We start from the raw sequence: 19,590 nt of genomic DNA on the forward strand, positions 1-19,590 counted from the left end.
CGTGACTAAAGTCGCTCTGGGAGGTTAATAGTGCGTTCAACTTGGCTCGCTGTAGGCACTTGAATGTCTTATGAGGACCATCACACAAAATTCATTTAAACTTGTTGTGGTGATTGTTAAGCGAGGTACTTGTATTCTTCGAAGGGGAGGAATCTCACTGGGATCATTGGCTAAAACTAGGTCTAGGTCCTCCATTCCTACCTTTGGAAGACTCCTAAGTGTGCTCACGCTGATGGGAGTACCCCTTCGAGTGAAGATATACCTTCTTTTTGCCCCCATCCATAGGAGTATAATCAGTCAACTGCTCAACTACGGCAATTACAAATATAAGATCTTGCACACGTTACCTCTAGAATTTAGTTTGAACCCAAGGCTTAAGTCCTTCTAGGAATAAAAACAGTTTGTCATTCTCATACATGTCACGGATATCAAACATCAAGATGGAAAACTACTTGACATAATCGTGCACAATACATGTCTAGCGGAGTTGCCTCAATTTTCTAAGGGTAATGAACTCCACATTCTCTAGTAGGAATTGATTTTTCAACTTTCATTTGAGGTCATTCCATATATCGATGGTCATTTTCCATCTCGGAGTACTTAATACACCATCATAGTTTGGCATCACCTATTATGAATTTAGGCAAACAGCACATAAGTACTGCTCCATATCGAACAAAAAAAATTCAAGTTCTTTCACATCACGAGCACCACTAAAGACGCATGGCTCGGAGACTCGCATGTGTGCAAGAGGAGCTTCAACACCAATAAGTCATTTATTACCAACGACTCTTACCAAGAGACCTACCTTGGTAGTGAGTTCTTTGATCTATTCCTATAGTTGTATTAGGGATCCTCAGGTATTTTACTCGAAGTCAATCAATCTAGCGCTGAGGGTCATGAATTCGTTATCCAATGTGTCTTGATGATCACCTAGTTGAGCAATACCATCAACGAAACCCGATAGCTGGGTCATCTGAACTTCAAGGAACTCTATATTTTCCTTGTTGGTATATGAGGGTGGTGGAGTTGAAACGGGTTGATCCACGATGATTTTCTCTCCTCTTGCCATTGTTTGCGTAAACTAAATGGAACTGAGGAAGAATTGGGCTCTAAAACCAACTGTCACAACGTTGTCCTTTCAAAGCGAGGTCGTGCGACGCTAGGGGTGTTAGCCTGCAAACAAGACTGTCAAATAACTCACACACACAAAACGTAGCTAGCAATATAAGAAAACGGGGATAACACGAGATAAAACCCGAAAGCAACTTTATTGATATAGTATGCAATTACACGAAAAAACACCTTACAAAAGCAAATAAAATGTGTTACAAGTAACTGGTGATCTAGTACACGCGAGACACCACGTAACTTAGGCAAAGACTCAAGGTCAATGTGGATGTAGGTCAGGGATTAGGACCAAAAACACCCTTCCTACTAAAAGTACACAAAATCTTTCTTAAGTTTTCAAAATGAAACATCAAAAGTAAAGACCAGTCATACTCTTTTATTACAAAAATGCTACTAAGCTAACAGATATGCCTTGACACGGGACTAACATGACTTCATATGTGAGTCTTGCATGGATTTACATCGGTACTCCTAAGTGACTTCAGGGCAAACTACACCTAACTCTGGGTGTCGTAGTGCATGGCCTTCACACTGAGACATTTTAAACTCCAATTAAAACATACCACACAAACACCTATACTATTGTATAGGAATAGGACAGCATAATGGATCTTGAATCTACTTTTTGTTGTTTGGAATTCATATGCATGGTTTGGGTGACATAGAATTCTGATGCTGTTGTCGGAATGGTTTGCAATGTGATATAATCGAACTCACCGTCAAACCTTATCACAAAAAAGTATATGGTCACCCTGGCACATAACAATCTAATATGTCCAAATACTCTTTTAAAGTAAAAAAAATTAATAGCAAAAACAAAAAAAAAAACTTGTTGGAACAAAGTCATCTCCATAACAAAACCAAATGAAACAGTATAAAAAGGTCATTTACAAAAATCAAATGAGGTCTGGGATACAAAAGATATCTTCAATTAGTTACAACGCAACAGATTAATCTTGGTCAACTGTTAAATGAGTTCTTTACATGGGCTAGAAAAGCTTGAAATAAATTAGCCATTAGGAAATTAAATTTCAAGTTAATAGCAGCCAAGCATCGTCGATTCGTTGTCCCTTGCACTCAAAAACCCACGCTACAAGAGAGGTCTGGGAACCAGAACCATATGAAAAAAGCTACAACATCGATGAAGATATAATAGAAAGAGAAGGGAGCGAAAAAAAAATGGTAAATAAAAACTGAGATTAGATATCACGGACACCATCAAGAGAGAAATACCGATGTCCAGAGACTTTCCATCTGTTAACCATAATACAGAATTGAGGAATCAGCAATGTTATCTTCAGAAGAGAGTCTGGAGTGGTTTCGGGGACGACAAAGCCGCCACACACTTAAACTGTCATATTAACAACAATCAATATATTAAAAAAAAAAGTGCTAAACCAAATATCATGCATTGTAATAGATGTCTTGAATCTAGTTGGTAATCACCAATGGTGCACAGTAAACCAGGAACATAATGTACACTTACATCCAATTTGAGGCTTAGCGACAAAATTACTTACCTTATAAAGTAAAATAAACCATTTTTCAAAGTTAGTAAATCACTCTCATAGCACATCATGCAAATCCCACCGTGGGGGGCTGGGACTATGGAAATCAGTTTCCCAATTATATTTCTACGACAATCTTAAAAATCCAAGCTGAACCTAGATCTACTAATGAGATGAGAGCAGTGGAACCAAAAAACGAAAGCAAGTATAACAATCACATACACATGTTACTCTATTACTTTTGTTACCTTGTGCTGCCTGTACTTGTCACGTATAGCATTCAGAGGACAACCAGTGGTGTTCATTTGCAGATCTTGTAAGGCAACAACTGTAGTTTCTAAATCAGATGCCTTGTAATTGGTATAGTGTTCTAAAGTTGGATTCTGCAGGAATGTAAATGAAGTGAGGTTCTGAACATAGCATAATAAAATCAAAGGAAAGAGAAGAGACAAGGAAGAAAGCTGACCCATGGGTGGCTTGATTGATCAAGTGTCCATATGGCAAGGAATACGGCAGATGCAGCTATGAGTGATGGAAGGAACTTAAGTAACCCGTAGTCAACCAGAGTCAATTCTGCTAAATAGTATGCCAAGAACTTCAACTCGAGACTAGGGACCTGTAAATGAGAGTCATTTAAATTCAAACGCAATCGTTCCTAAACAGGAAATAGAAAGTAAAGTTGTGTACTTGTGTTACATTTATGCCAGACTCCTAGTTGAAAACTGAAAAGTTTGGATACAGAAAAAATTCAAGTATAATTTAGGATTTGTGCTTGAAATTTTTGGCAGAATAAGGAAGAAAAAATTAAGAAACTTTGAATGATTCTTGTAATTTCAAACCATTTGCCAAATAATTTGTGTATAACCATAGTGACAAAGTTGGGGTTCTGGAATAATTCGGTAAGAGAAAGCTTCAGAAAAAGTCGATTAAGTCAGGAAAACATCGGATAAATTAAAAATAAAAAATACTTTTTAAAACTATAAAATGTAAAAATATATATATTTCGTATATTAAATAATAAAATACCACTTAAAAATGTTTTAAAAAATCATCGATTAAATCACAATTAATAGTTTTTTTTTTTTTTTTTTTTTTTGTAAAATCAAAGATTTTTTCTTAATTTTTTGAAATAATCATAATTTAATTTGACAACTATTAAAATCACGATTTTTTTCACTTTGTGTATAACTCCAAACCTTTGAATTGGGAAGCCTTATTATAGTTTACCGAAAAGTTCAGAAAAATAAACTTATCAAGTATAGGACAGATTCAATGAAACGCAGTTAGCTACCTACCTTGTAAAAGGAAGCCTGTGCAGCTCGAAGAAATCTCCTACAGGACAAAATTGAAGGACGAAACGTGGATTAGAACCTCCAAGAATGTACAGCAACAGAAACTTTTACCATCAAGAAATGTTAGATGTTGGAATAGCTGTAGTTACCTGAGAAAGGTTCGTACAGTGGGTGTTGATAGTTGAAAACCCAAATAGTTCAGCACTCGCCTCTCCATTATCAATACCTGCCATTAAATTCAATAAGCAGGAATCTTCAGGCCAAAACTAATGACAGGTAAATGAATGCATGTTTTTACTGTCTTCAGAGTTCTGGTGCATGCAAAAAAATTGACATATATAATTGTTTTAGGTTTGAAAATGAGCACAAGGTTCATGCCACATCAAAATTGAATATGTGTAACCACAAAAAACTATGCAACCATTGAGAAGGATTAAAAGGGCTAAAGGCATTCTGCATGAATGGTATAAGAATCAAAATCTACAAAAAAAACAAACAAGGGTCTACTGATTTTCAATATAAAAACTCTATGATTCATGAAATTGATGCAATATGTTAGTAATGGCATGGGTTTGAAACTATTTATTTTGGGTTCAAGTACAGCTACCCGTATATGAAAAAAAATCACACATTTTTTAATAAATATTAACCAACTGAAATGCAACTTGAACACATGTTTGATGAGTCTGAAGTGAACTCTATGGTTACGCCATATTTCAACTCGTTAAAACAACCATCACCTCCTTAAAACACCCTAATGGTGTTGTCAAAGGGCTTCAAGTGGAAGTACCATAAGGACCACAGCATTGTCAATCATAAATAGTTGATTCCAGATGTACCACAGCATTGCCAACATTCATGACTGAAGAACAGCTAAAATTGATTTTGCGAAAGAAGGAAATAATTACAGAATGAATGAGAGCTAACTCATTTCTTTAACTAAATAGTTATGTCCAACTTCAATGTATTGTCTTTTTCTGCTAAATATTAATGTCTGGTTCATGAGTATTCAAATATACATAATAATCAGTAACAATGGGCACACCTCTGATCTTGTGTAAGTGTTGTCCGTGATGAAGCAGAATTCTTCCACACGGGGTGCACAAATCTCTTCATACTTCCTTCAAGGCATAAAGAGAAGAGACACATTAAAACTCCAGTTAAACAAGCAGGTAAACAGTTGTCTAGTTTTCTATTATCAGGACCAAAATATGCATTCGTGAATGATGAAAATTACCATGTGATCATTACTACTTACACTACTCAAATGGACGAAGTTACCAGTCCAAATCTAATGCAACAACATCAAATCATCTAGAATATGTAAATAAAAGCATACGAGAGAAGAAATTTATTAGTAATAATTTATTGGCCAAGGTTCGATTCTTACAAGTCACAATTTTCAATAAATTTCTCTTCTATATTTCTATTTTCAAGTGGTGAATGGGACCTGGTGGAATCCACTTTTTAGGGGGTTGTAAGTCTCAATTGGTTCAACACAAGTCATGGTCCACTACTATCAAGTGGGGACATGAGATATAAGTTGTTGGAAAACAAATAAATTACTTAGGAGATTCAGAAAATAAATCCCATAGTAGTCTCATTGCACTATGTTTGTAGTCCTCTGTCTACGGCAAAATGTTAGTCCCACAACCATCTAAGGGTTGGTGAGATGGACAGGACCAAGCCTTAGGAAGTAGAGGTCTTGAGTTCAAATCCCAACTTAAGGGCCACCCCCAAGGAATTATCCTATACATTACCTAGTGCGTGTGGGGGAGGGGAACTCACGTGTCCCGAGGATTAGTTGGGTGTTCTAAGAGGCCCAGATATCTCGATTCCAACAAAAAAATTGTTAGTACCACATCGACCAAGTAAAAGCGGTCTTGTGAAATACAAGTTCTCCTTTAAGGCTTAAAATGGGTAGGATACGGGCCGAATACGAGTGTCCATATCCAAATCCGAATCTGACTCGGATCATTAGCTAAAGACCATATCCAAACCATTTTACTTTTATTAAAACTATATCCGGATTCAATCCGATTGAATTCATTGATTCAGATGGGTTAGGTCAAATAATGTCAAACCATTTAAGATTATTTTAAATAAAATTGCTAAATGGTGTCTTGAACTCAAGACTCTCCATTTAAAGAGAGACCTTGACCAGTACACCCAACCATTGTTGGTTGATGAAAGATGACTTAAAAATATAAGAATACAACTTGCAAATTACTACATCATTCAGATCTTGGTGGATATAAGGATGGAACCGTATCCGACTCGGGTCAATGGACATCAACCCATATCCGAACCATATTTTAATTTGGATATACTTGATGAAACCAAACCAGCTAAATTTGAATTCAGATCACTTGGATTTCAGATAAAATTCATACCATTTTAAGCCCTATTCTCCTTATTCAAACTTTAGACAAGGCTGTAGAAGACAAGATCTATGTTAAAAAGTTTATAATAAAAAAAAAACACACATGTACATTATGCCACATAGGACAGTACCAAGCTCGAGTCAAGAGGCATGGAACCACATATGAGCTTTGGTCCAATGATCCATTCTTTTTTGGAACAAAAAGTATTAGACAATTATTTTAATTCCTTATATGTTCTATTATGTAAATATCATCTACTTTATCTATTGAAATTACCAACATGTTATTAATTAATTGTGTCACATGTTGCAATCAAGTGAAGTCTCAATTCAAGACCTCTTGAATACTATAACCCCCAATTTAACACCAATTCTATGAATTGTTTTTATTTTATTTAAATCTCTTGTTAGAAAACTAGATTGTGCCACGTAACATAATATGATAAAGTATCTGTAAGCCCCCCAAGTCTATAAAAAGAAATCCTCCCTTCCTTATTGTAGTGAGAAAAAATCCAAAAGCTTTCTAAGCTTCTTTCTCTTTATTCTCTCTGATATTCTAAGTTTTTATTTTACCTTTTCCAATCATTAATCAAAGGTGAAACATTGTTCATTCAATTTAATTAGAGAGTGGATTGTTGCCTTCTCTTCAATACCAAGACTATTGAATATTGGAGATAAAGACCCAAAAGACATGAAACAACATGAAATTGTGTAAAAGGGACCAATTTACCTTAGGACAATGTATACAGCATGTGTCTCAGTATAAAATTAAATCAACCAAGAATATCTTCTCTTTAGCTTTATTTAAAGATGCAAGCTTATTGTACCTTATTGCATGAATTTGGATTGGCAAATCCATTAAGTTGTAAATTGAATACATTACTTTATCTATAATGTGATTTCTATTTATCATAATAATATATCAAAAACAACAATTGTTATTTGGTTATTTGGTGAATTATTCTATTTAGTTTATAAAATTTTGAGAATGTAGTAGATTCATATTATCTGCCTTTATCAAACCTTAGGATGTTAATCTTCTTTGACAAGTTGGTTTTCAACTTCGTAAAATTCTTAAATTTCTCTAAGGTATTGTCCTTGCTTCATAACAAGTATATTGTATGTAGGCGGTACAAAGTTCTATAAATGTTCTTTGACACTATCATATTAACTAGGTTGACCTCTGACACTATACTGACAAATTTTCCTCTTTGGTTACATCGGCTTGAACGAGTTTCTTCTTGTTATCAAGGTTGGCATGGCTCTTTCTGGACCTGTAGTCCTTGGCCCAATGATCTAGCTTGTCACAAGTGAAACAAACCCCTTTAATCTTTTGGATATTTCCTTGAGTTCTTGAATTTTCCATTCTTTTTTTTTAAATAATCATGGGAAATCAAAACCCGTTTTAGTATTTAGCTACCTTCAACCACATTGATCTTTGACACCATTATCATAGTTGTTTCCTTCTCTTTATTTTTGTTGTCTTCCTCAATCCTCAGTTTAATAGTCATGTAATGACTTGAAATCCTAAAATGTATCTCAAGGAAAGAATTTTAGATCCGTGTATTGATTTAAAAGTATAGATTGTTAATTTTTAATATTTGAGGAAAATTAACTTCACCAATAGATTTAGAAGGATCGAGAAATATACTTTAGCCTATAAGCACGCCGAAATCTGAAGTCGATTGAAAAAATTATCAAATCCTCGAGTTTCGCATTAGATATTTTTCCAATAAGTAAATGACACCTTAGAGACCTAATTTGAGGAAACTGATCATACCATTAGGTTCATGTCGAAAAATCACCCGAAATAGAGTATAAGTTTGTCCAATTCGGCATTCGGGAAAAACAATTCCCAAAATGACAAGTATGTCCCAACTTAAGTGATATAAATATCTAAATTCTATTAGAAAAATCAGATTTTTCTTATTCTCCTCTCCAAACAAATCTCAACCCTTTTCCTTCAATATTTGAAACTCAGATCTACGCCAAACGAGAACGATCCGAGCTTAGGCGCAAGAAGGAAAGTTGTTCCTCTCGCCGAGGGTTACGCGTGGATGCAAAGAAATCCGATTTTCGCCGGAAGAAAATTTTGAAGATTGGCCGGAGGCGATTTTAAAGTTCGTTCAACCGTTGAAATTAGCTTGAAGTAGGTTGCCTTCCTTTCTACCTTCTAGTTATGCGATAATTTCATAGAAAATCCATATGATTGTTGATAAATCGATTGTTTCATTAAGTTTATACATATTTGAACAATTTGAATCATGTTTGCATGCTTATTTATGATTGATTTTAGTTCATTTGATGTAATATAATCATTTTATAGTTAATATGATATTTGGATCGATTTTGGTCGAGTTTCGACGAAAAATCAGCAATTCGGAAAAGTATCCGAGTGTTGAGTTTGGTTCTAATTTTTTTTGTGTTGCTTCCATATAGTATGTATACCCATTTCCTACCGTTATTTCATTAAAAACAATTAAGTATTACTTTAAGTTCTTTAATAAATAAATAAATAGCTCGTTTTCAATTTCGACTTTGAAAAATCATTTTTTCAACACTTAGTTAAATTTTCATAGATTTTCAGCTTTTATGTCTTATGGTTTTATCTTTGTTTTCGAGTCTCTCGACTCAACCAAAACCATCGAATGGAATTGGTTGATGCTTTATGGATTTCGAATTACTTTAAAGGAAAAATTACTTTAATAGATATGTAAGAAATTAGATGATTGATTAATCGATTTAATTGATGGATGGATAGAGAGAACGTATGTTCTCGACTGATTGATGGGACAATGCCTCTAGTTCTACGTAGTGGCCATGCCACGTAAAACGTGATAGATAAATAGAGGGATGAGATGGTTGATGGATGGAAATGACAGATAACTGTCACTGGAAGGCACTACCAGACTTTGTTTGTATTTTCGATTAAAAAAAAATGATATATTATATACAAAATAAATTATTTTGTTTACCAGTAAAGGTTTGTAGAAAACCCATAAAGAGTGACGCGTTGCTGTGTGTCCGGAAGCGGCGAGTCAATCTAGGATAACACTAGATGTCATATGCTCTTCGGTAGTATGGGATACCTTAGAGCATATTACAGCTTATGAAATCCGGGAATTTCTCCTACTTATTTCCTGGGGAACGTTGTGTGTAAAAGCGGTCTCTGTATAGTGTAGAGCTAGGCGGGGTTCACATGCATTGTCTCTTGATAGGCTTCGACGCGAGGGGTCTCCTGGGCTAGTTAGTGATCACTTTTAGTCTGTAGTGGTCAAACGGTCGACCTCACCGTAGTTGAACTCAGTATTGGGTTCTTGGTCAACGGCCAGTCTGAGCCGGATAAATGGTCATCCAACCGTTGTATGCTAGACCGGCCACAAAAATCAGATTATAACGATGGGATTCCACATCGGAGGTTAAGTTTGGAATATCGTATTGCCATAGCCGAGGCGGTTATATCGGCGTGTTCCTCTGCTCTCTTATCGATTACACCGCCGTGTTCTTATTATGTATCTTTTCTTATTTTGTGATGTTTGATATATGTTTTTATTTGAAAGATGCATAGGTTACTTTAAATGATAGAAATGATAGGTTGAAATTATTTAACTGTTTATTGAATATGCTTAGACATTTATCGTATGTTACATTATGAAAAACTTACATTATTTAACTGTTCAACTGATTACTCGTGCATGTATGACTCGTTGTTAGAACGGCGTTCATCCTGCTGAGTAACATTCCCCTGTTACTCACCATATCCTTCCCCTTTCAAATTATTCAACTTTTGAAGAACCGTTCTTTGAGGAGTCTTTTGAGGAGGTCCTTGAGGAGGATCAGATTGATGTCTTGCCACCGCCATGTCTTTGAGGACTAGTAGAGGATCCTAACGGTTTTTGGTTGTAGATAAGAAACATGTTAGTTTAGAAATTTTTGTAACCTGATGAATTATGAGATTAAAGATCTTGACTTATATCAGTGTTTGTCGATTTCTTCTACTTACTCTAGACTCTCGTATAGATGTTAGTTAAATGTTTATTCCGCTGCGTATATTTTCTTTTTATAAGTATTATTATTTATGAATATTCCGTCAGATTGTGTGATTGATTACCTCACACCTCGAGATTCTAACCGATGAATCATAGGGATTCGTGTTGGGATTTTGGGGTGTGACAAGTCAGATCTTCTATTAGCATGTCTTTCCTTTTCTGTTTCAAGTTATTTCTAAATTCCATCCAATGCGGTAATTTGTCTATAATTGAAGCACTTCGAAAACACTCACAAATTGAAATATTTTTCCCATGATCTCATGAATGGTTATTCAGAGGTCCTTTAATTGTGACATGACCGATATGTTTTCTTCCATCTCATAGCCCAAAAATCACCAACAACAAATTTATTGGTCTCAACCTCTTTAATCTTTTTATTCTTTATTCAGCATGTACCATAATTTCTTAGCCAATTATAGGTTTGAGTACAAATCATACAAGGAATTTTATAATCTATTCAAAATGCGGTTGCGGCAAAGATAATCATCTTTTTCCCAATCTTTGTTTGCTACTAATCTACCAAATTTATACACGTGTGATAGGTACTCTACCAAAATGTAAGATACATTAAGGGTCATGTGATAAAACAAAATTTTTTGTAGCCATCTCTTGAAATTTGTCCAATAAATTTCTCATGCTTCTCAATAGTAAAATGGTTTATTTTAACTTGAACAAGACAACACCCAATCTACCTTAGATTGTTGTTTCAAGTGTATTATTCTAATAAATAGAAATTATAATATATAGAAAGAAATTGATTAAATTTAGCACTTAACAAAAGTTACCAGTCAAAATCCAATACATCACGGTAGAATAATCTTGAATCGGTAAACAATGACAGATAAGAAATGATCTTATCAATTTATCTATTGTAAACTGATGTTATAAGTGAAAATGGGCTCAATGGCACTTTTCAACCTATCTGAGAAGACACGAGAAAGGTTGATCCAAAACAGGAAAGCTTGATGATGTTATGATGAAGGTCTAAATGCATTAGATCAGTTAATGAAGAATTCGGAAGACGCTTGAGACATTGAAGACAAAAGGAAGAGGACAAAATATATTGATATTCACTATAATAGCAAATCTTGTTCGCTATGATAGCCACTTCTTGTTTGCTATAATAGCAAACAGACATGTAATAATTGCCCCGAATGGACTTAATCCAAAGTAGGGAGAACAATCAAAACACATGTCCTAAGGTAAATTAGCTTCATCCACATGATTTTATGTTGTTGCAAAACTTTTAGACCTCTACCCCCAAGATTCAACAACCTTGGTTCAAAGAAAAAGCAACAATCCACTTTCTCCAATCAAACGAACAAACAATATGTTTAACCATTCAACTAGCAATTGAAAAAATAAATAAATAACTTAGAAAATTTAAAAGAAAAAATATGAAAAAGACTAGAAAGTTCTTGATCTTTTCATGTCTCAATGAGGAAGGGGAAGGATCCCCTTTTATGGACTTGGGGACTTAACAGACACCTCATCGGACCATGCCAAGTGATGCAATATAGATCATCAAACTAGAGACTTAAATAAAATAAATAAAATTAATTAATATATATGATGTTAAATTGGAGATTTTACCATTCAAGAGGTCTCCAATTGCACCATACTCAATTGTGACACATGACACAATCAAGTCTACTCATTAATGACATGAGAAGAATTTCAAGGGTTGCAAATAAATGATATTTAAGTAACAAGACATATAAAGAATTAAACTAATTGTCTAACACTTTGTTGCCCAAAAGAATGGATCACCAAATCAAAGCTCAAATGTAGGCCCATGTTTTGTGCTTGCAGACAAAGCTCGACCTAGCCCAACATGACGTGTGTGTGCACATGGCTACCATAGACCTTATTCTAGAGTGACTTTACCTAATGTTAGAACAAAGAGAGCAATATCCCACATGATAGAGCTAAAACTTTGCACAAAAGAAAATGCTAAAGAAACATTTTAACGAGAGCACTCTGACTTCGATTTCTCAATTACCCAAATACCTTATTGGTCGATCAAAGACCAAGATCTCATGTCCCCACTTGATAATAAGAGGTTATGATTTGGGCTGGACCAAGTAGACTACAACCCACTCAAAAGTGGGTCTCAATAGGCCCATCTCACTATTCAAAAATAGAAAAATGGAAGAGAGAAATACATAGAAACTTCTAATTCAGGGGATCGAGCCCGCAACCAATAAATACTAACACTTTGAAAGTTTTCTCCCTTAGCAAATCTAACTTAGATAGACTTTTTTCTAATTTCCATGAGATTGGACGCAAATTCTGGAAGTGAGACAGCTTCAGTGTACTCACATCTAACAATTTTGACAACTGCTAGTGATGCTGCTTCATTATTAAAAATAGAGAATCAAGTTTCAAAAGTTAAACCTTTCTCAATAAGTCTAACTTAGATAAACCTGTTCTAGTTTACATAAGATTGGACATGGGTTCCGGAAGTGAGATTGCCTCAATGTACTCATCTAACAATTTTGAGAACCACTAGTGAATCATCTGCTTCAGTTTCTAAATGAGACTTCAATTTAAAAATAAACAAATAATAGATGATCAAATTTCAAAAATTTAAACCATTCTTAAGATAGCATTGAGAATTTGAAAAATATATACAAGTGTGCATATGTAGTAGAAATGAGAGCACCATTCAGATTTGCAATTTTAAAGCGAAAAAAGAAAGAAAAATTAAGGAGTTGAGTTCCACTAAAAACAAGAAAGCTTACGAGGCAATTAGCATGCATGTGATGCCCAGCAATTGAAGTCGTTGTCTTTCAATGTAGTTTTGAGAGAGGAACCGATCAATGAGATACACTGTGAGGTAAAGTGTATCCGAGGCCAGCTTATACTCCTCAGAAACCTGAAACAAATACATAATTTGCAAAATGCACTTTCAGTATTCTCACTAAACCTTATTTTTTAAGTGTGCATTCCAACAACATAGATATCGTATTCTGTACCCAACCTGAATTTTGTTTCACCATATTTCTATATCCACATAAAAAAGCACATGAATTTTAACCATTTTTTCAGAGTTGAATCATTGAAAAGGCAGAGACAGGTTTGCTCCTGGCAGAAGCCTTTGCTATGATGCAACATTCTGGCATTGTGGATGCGTAGACTAGAAAAGTTCCATTCCATTCAATATAGGAGCCTAAGGCCTTAATTAGAACTGAACCCTTTTAATCAAAATTACCAAGCCACAAATATCATATGCTTTTACATGGTAAAGCCACAAAACACTTTCATTTGGCTTAGTGGATAAGCGAAGAAGTAATATTGTTACAGTCCATTGCTTACAGAAAAATATAGTAACATAGTATGTGACTCAACAACCATAAAAGAAAAAAAAATTAAACAAAAGGAGGGAAGGGGAAAAGAATAGAATATGTAGAAGCAAAACATCTGATTAAGGTCAGATATGCAGCAACATGGAAGGGTCAAAACCAGTACTTGACTTCAAAAAATGAAAGAACTGCATGTAAGTACTTGAAAAATCTAATACAGAACTAGACCGTGAAATGTCTTAGAAGTACAGAAATATGGCAGGATCTTCTTCCAAGCAGTTCAAATTAAAGGAAGCACTCCAATTTGGACTGATGGTACTTTCACACCTTCAGAGTCCTATCCATAAAAGCATTCTGAAACGTAATATTTATATAACACACACACACATTGCCACAAATGCTAATCTAACCTCCACAAGCCAATCAACCAGAATCCCCCGCATGCTTTGAGTGATATCTCGCTGTAGTGTTTCCATAAAATCAGAACAAGGTCTCCGTATGAGCTGAGGAAAGAAAGGATATTAGTGAATACCAAGTGTTACATCAAATATACCCCTATTTTCTGATTGAAAAAACAAGTCAAACCAAAATATTTTGACCTTAATAATATCAAACTGGGTAGCAGATTCATTCGAATCATGTAGAATTAGAATTAGGGCATCATGCAGTCTCAGCATCATAGGGTATTGTCAACAGATTAAATTAAAACAAACCTCTGCAACACGTAAATTACTATAGATATCAGCGGCATAGAGACAGCACATTTGAGGATCTTTGTGTTCAGAATCAATGTCTGCAATGTCTAGGCCACTTCCTGAATTCTCCCAAAGCTTATCCTTGTCTGAATTATCCAATCAGAACAATGTCAACCTCAGCTAATTATGTTTCTGATAGCAAAATAAAGTAGTTGAGAAAAGAAATGCCTTCAAGATGAACAAATAACCTGTTCTTGCAGGGTTAGATTTCATTCTTAAAATGTCAACCACATACATAAATTCCATGAATAATTTCATTTACATTTGAGAAGCCAGTATTTACTTTTCATATGGTTGACTTGGATAAGAGCTTTTTCCATTAATATATTCAGATACATAACATTGAAGTAGCCAAACATACTTCACTTTTGACAAGAATATATGTGCTCGTTTCAAACACAAAAAGGGTATCAAACATAATTTCAAAAAAAAAAAAAAAAAAGGTTAATAAGCACCACATACACTATCGGAATTGAGATATTTGTTTCAAATAAATTTTCCCTTAATGCAGGAATCTTCATCTAAAGATGCTGCTCCTGCTTCAGAATATCACCAAATAGTTTAATCCAATTCCTTCAAACCTCCTTCCACCAGCTACTGATATATCACAGCAAGCAATATACCTTTGAAAACTCAGGTTTGGTATTACCATTAGCATTTTTTTTTATTCCAACTATTGTTAAGAGTCTACCATTGAATTGTCATAAGTGGTAAGAAAAAAGGGAAATTTTCTCGTGAAAGAAGCAAAATCCCCTGCTCCTGTTATAATACAAATATTTTCTCAATGTATTTGTACATAAAAGTGACTTCAACTCTTTTAGTTTAAACTGATCTACTATGTTAAGAGGCAAACACAGCATAAGCAGAGAAATGCATATACGTACACTTATGTCTACAACATACTTTAACACAGATATACTCACATTTAGCATCATATCAATAGGGATACTTTAGTCAGATCGGAAGAAAGCTAAGCTCTGAGTCTAATCCATACACATAGCACACCAAAAGAGGCCTAAAACCTGTATTCAACAGGTCCAACCTTGGATATTTTTTACCGCAAACTCGGCTAATGAAATAAACCTAAGCTTCAAATTACATCACTTTTTTATGATATATAAACAGGAATGGTTCTAATTATCAGGCTTAGTCTTTTTTTTTAAAAGATCTGCTTGATTAACCTATTAAAGGTGGGCCCCAGACTCTAATGTGTGTAAATCACATGTTTGTAGGATTAATGCCTGAAAACAAGAGAAATTAAACAAAATGTCTATCCTTATAAGCATGCCATTATGTGCCACATTCCTAACACGGAGACATGTTCAAAGCATACCAACTTCTGTATATGAAAAAACATCTGTTTCCTCACAAGTTAAATAACTTGACATGCCTTGGGGTTGAGGCAAGTAATCCTACCTCAAATTAAAGAAGTTGTCTCATTCTCAGAGAGTAATATTGAAAGAGAAACAAACCTTTTTCTGAAGGGTTCAGGTGCTCTGAAGGCTTTCTGGAAATCTGTTCCTCAAGTTGAGGATCAACTCCACCACATTTGCTTTTGTCACTCCCCATTTTTGGTTGGAATGATACATTGTGTTCTACCTTTACTGATAATGCAAGCCCCCATGATTCTGAAACCTCTGTTTTTTCAGTGTCTTCAGTTCCAGCAATCTCCTGAATCTTTGGAATTTCTACAGAAACAACAGGAGCCACCATGGAAGCCTTCTTCACCGGACCAGTTTTAGCCTGCTTGCTCTTCTTAGTCTGAAGACCAAGAACAATAATAGATGCCAATGAGATTCTTGAGCAAAGTAAAATAGAAAGCTTTCTATGATGCAAGAAACACTAAGTTACACAATTATCATCCATCTCTTATTTCTTATTAGAGACATGACCTGAATTTTAGTTGCATTGATGCAACTCCCATAAGAATTTTCACAGAAGATATTAGTGACATCATTAAGCACGGGCCTCCTTTTACGCTGCAGACATGCATTGACCGGAGCAGATGGGTTGTTTTCATCTAAAGCAGATATTTTCGAATTCTCACGCAGAACCCGCTTTTGATCTTGTTTCGTTGATGGTCTAGGGGGCAGCATTCCACTAGATAAGCAATAAGCTGCAGCTCGAGCTCGTGTGATCCGGGCAGGAGGTTTTACTAAACTAGCAGCAGATGTATTTGCTTTCTTCATATTTGCAAAAGCCTTGTAGAAGATCAAAACAAGGGTTTAAACTGGAAAATCGATCATCAAATTCAAACCTGCACATTCATGACCAATTCAATATCTGTAAGGAACATACTGAGTAGGCAACAAGTAATTTCACAAATGCAATACAGTAAATGATTTTTTATTTTTTTGCTATGCAAACAAGGTGGTTAGTAGATAATGTGAAAGTGGGTTCAACAAGATTTGAACATGGGTCACAAGACATCCAATCTGTACTATCTTAGTCTCAGTCAACATACATATAAGTTTTATAGTGAAATGGCTGAGATAGATGACTCCCAAATCAAGATGTTGAGTCTCGGCAAAGCAATTTTGGTCTTGTAACTTTAACATTGTTCTTTATCAATTAGAAGTTTTTGTATATTTTTCCTACTATTCTTTTTGAATTGTATATTAAGGATCAACCAAAGCATAAGCCTTCTTATTTGCAATTTCAATTTATGTATTTTTAGGAATGATAATATTTATTTATTTGAATAGAAAAAGTATTCAAGAGTATCACAAAGGAAAGCATTCTCAATGTTCACTTTGAGATCAACCCAATTAACCCAAACATATTCACAATTTAATGAAGAATATTACAATTATAATTTTTTAAAGGTGATTTTTTTTACTAGAGAAACTTTATTTAAGTCAACATTACTAAGAAGGTAGCCTTGCATTTTTCAAATCAAATTCAAGAATTCAACTTATACTATTATTACTTAGTAAATAATTGATGGTTATGGGAATAACGATTGACAAGCTACTATTATTACTTAGTAAATAATTGATGGTTACGAGAATAACAATTGACAAGCAAGGACCCAACCAAACAGCATTTTTACAAGGAAAACTGTAAAGTTGAACTCAATATGTTTAAGACATTGGCAGAAACTCCCATAAAAATGAAGTAAGATACAAAAAATGAAATTTACATCGATAGATCCCAAATCTGTTTAACAAAAAATTGCATTTTACTTCATCAAGCACATAGATCAATCAAAAAAAGTTTAAATTTCAAAATCTTAAACACATACATTGTTATAATTTGAAGATGAAAAAACAACAAACCACATCCCAAACCCTAACCTCTTCAAAATCAGATCCATTATACATTAAAGCTGCAGAATTCCATCAAACAAATTCAAACTCTTCCTCCCCAAAGCATCTAAACCTAATTTCTCCACTAAACCACCTGGATCAAAAAAATCACACAAAGCACAACAAAAAACCATGAAGAAAAAAAAAGACACAGAAACGAAAACGGATAAACATTCAAAAACTGAGATAAAAACTTCAAAACGACGGAATGTGGAGTGTAAAAGCGCATCGATCGCAGATCTGTTATCTAAACCTGCTAGACTATCAAAGTTAAAACCAAATCCATCCATCAACCCTAATTGATCTAAATTTAAGGTGTCGAATCGTAGCCAAATTCAGAAAATACAGGAAATTTGGAAGAAAAAAAATCTGTGATATCTCACCTTACTCTGCCTTTGGAACTCCAAGACCTACAATGGCGGCCCGAAGAACAGAGTAGGGTTTGTACGGACACGGAAGAGCAGAGAGAGAGAGAGCAATGAGAAATGGAGAGAAAAACTGTCTTTAAAATAAGTGGAGCGTGAGCGGGACTGAGTACTGTTCAAACTTCAGAAGTGTAAAAAAAAAAGATAAATTAGTTGAATTTACAGATAAGGTCGTGATGTTTTTGAAGTTTAAACTTTTGAACACGCGATTTGATTACGACACGTCGTGTATTTATTAGGGTCATGGAAAATTACTTAATGCACCCTGAGGGAGGTCTTTTGGATAATCTATTCTAACCATACTAATAGGCCGTACCGAAAATTTATTCAATCTGAGATATAGAATTGCTGGATTCGAAGATCAGATGATCCAAATTGAAGGTTTAAGAAGCGTGCTGAAGATATCTAATATCTAAAAATATAGAAGTATAAATGAATATAAAGAAAACCAAGTATATATGAATATAAATAAATCATTTCATTTCCCATTTTTCTTCTACACTATCATTTCAGAGAAGATATTGTCAAAACCTTATTTCTTCCCGACCTTCAAACCTTGATTTTATGTAAATAGAAGTTGTGGAGGACTCCTCGAGATGTGTGAAGTCCTTGATCTGTTTGGTCAAATTGTGATTTGTCAACTCTACTTCTCTGATGCTTGATCATCTGACTTTGTTCCTCAGTTGTTGTTGATGTGGTGGATCTCCTCCTTTAAGAAGGTTGAAGAAAGAATGACGACCCCCCGGTGTGGTACCTATCAAAAGTCCTCCGAAGATTAAATCAGAAATCATGATGAAAGAGAAACAAGCATATGTTTAAATGATGATGAAAAAGATGATAAATAGTAAGTTGCAGAGCGAATTCAAATTTATGTCTGTGTTATTGAAAATTTTTATAAACCTTCTCTCCCACTTTGAGTGGGGGTTTTATAGCTCCAAGTTTGGAATAGGTGTCACCACATGGTTGGTCCAGGTGTACCATTGAGAAAGCTATCAATTGGCTATAATAGCTGAGTGCACTCTTGGTTATCACTCCCACATCTCATTAAATGTTAGTACTCGAATTTGATTCAAAGTGTCTCAACGCATTAATTATTAAGTTGTTCTTATTTTACTATTTAGCGGTTGGTAAGTTAGAGAACGTCGTCGTCAACGCTGCTTTGATAAGTGTTTGTGGATATCGTATTTAATATGAAGATTTAGTTTTGGACTCGATAACAACCGCCTTAAATTCTTTGTCATATTATGTCTAAGGTTTCTTCTCTCAAAAGACGACCTTGGTTGAGGTTTTCCTGGGTCAATGTTTTAACGCTTGGAACTTTATATTTCTTGGGTTTTTGTGCAAGCAATAACAATACTCAATTCGGATTTTATTGAATGGTGGGAAGCACTTGTTGCCTTTTCTGCGACGTGATAGAAATGGGCTCCACGGAAG

The 19,590-nt window shown here is 34.7% G+C and overlaps 1 protein-coding gene across 4 annotated transcripts; it reads right to left on the reverse strand.

Moving 5' to 3' along the window:
• Positions 1-1,996: 1,996 nt before the first annotated feature.
• LOC147388871 (cyclin-A2-3-like) lies at positions 1,997-19,034 on the reverse strand. Of its 4 annotated transcripts, none has more exons than XM_086418954.1 (12): positions 18,712-19,034; positions 16,316-16,680; positions 15,896-16,184; positions 14,382-14,509; positions 14,079-14,171; positions 13,108-13,241; positions 4,977-5,052; positions 4,081-4,157; positions 3,935-3,971; positions 3,106-3,255; positions 2,888-3,022; positions 1,997-2,482 (listed from the first exon to the last, which is right to left on the reverse strand). In XM_086418954.1, exons 2-12 carry the CDS (start codon positions 16,610-16,612, stop codon positions 2,429-2,431), a joined length of 1,470 nt encoding a protein of 489 aa, XP_086275080.1. In that variant the 5' UTR covers positions 16,613-16,680; positions 18,712-19,034; the 3' UTR covers positions 1,997-2,428. The 4 variants fall into 4 exon arrangements, with proteins under 4 accessions (XP_086275080.1, XP_086275078.1, XP_086275079.1 ...); XM_086418952.1 differs by having other exon boundaries at positions 18,704-19,034; XM_086418953.1 differs by having other exon boundaries at positions 18,688-19,034.
• Positions 19,035-19,590: the final 556 nt, after the last annotated feature.

Source organism: Akebia trifoliata, chromosome 12 (genome assembly GCF_017979445.1).
Source record: "Akebia trifoliata isolate Shusen 1 chromosome 12, ASM1797944v1, whole genome shotgun sequence".
Lineage (NCBI taxonomy): Eukaryota > Viridiplantae > Streptophyta > Magnoliopsida > Ranunculales > Lardizabalaceae > Akebia > Akebia trifoliata.

Bases quoted from the DNA above. Each gene is read 5' to 3' on its own strand.
- LOC147388871 (XM_086418954.1), bottom strand. From the start codon at position 16,612: ATGAAGAAAGCAAATACATCTGCTGCTAGTTTAGTAAAACCTCCTGCC. The intron at 16,185-16,315 runs GTCATGTCTCTA...CTTGGTCTTCAG, and splicing joins TCAATGCAACTAAAATTCAG to ACTAAGAAGAGCAAGCAGGC. The intron at 4,158-4,976 runs GTGTGCCCATTG...ATTTAATGGCAG, and splicing joins ACACTTACACAAGATCAGAG to GTATTGATAATGGAGAGGCG.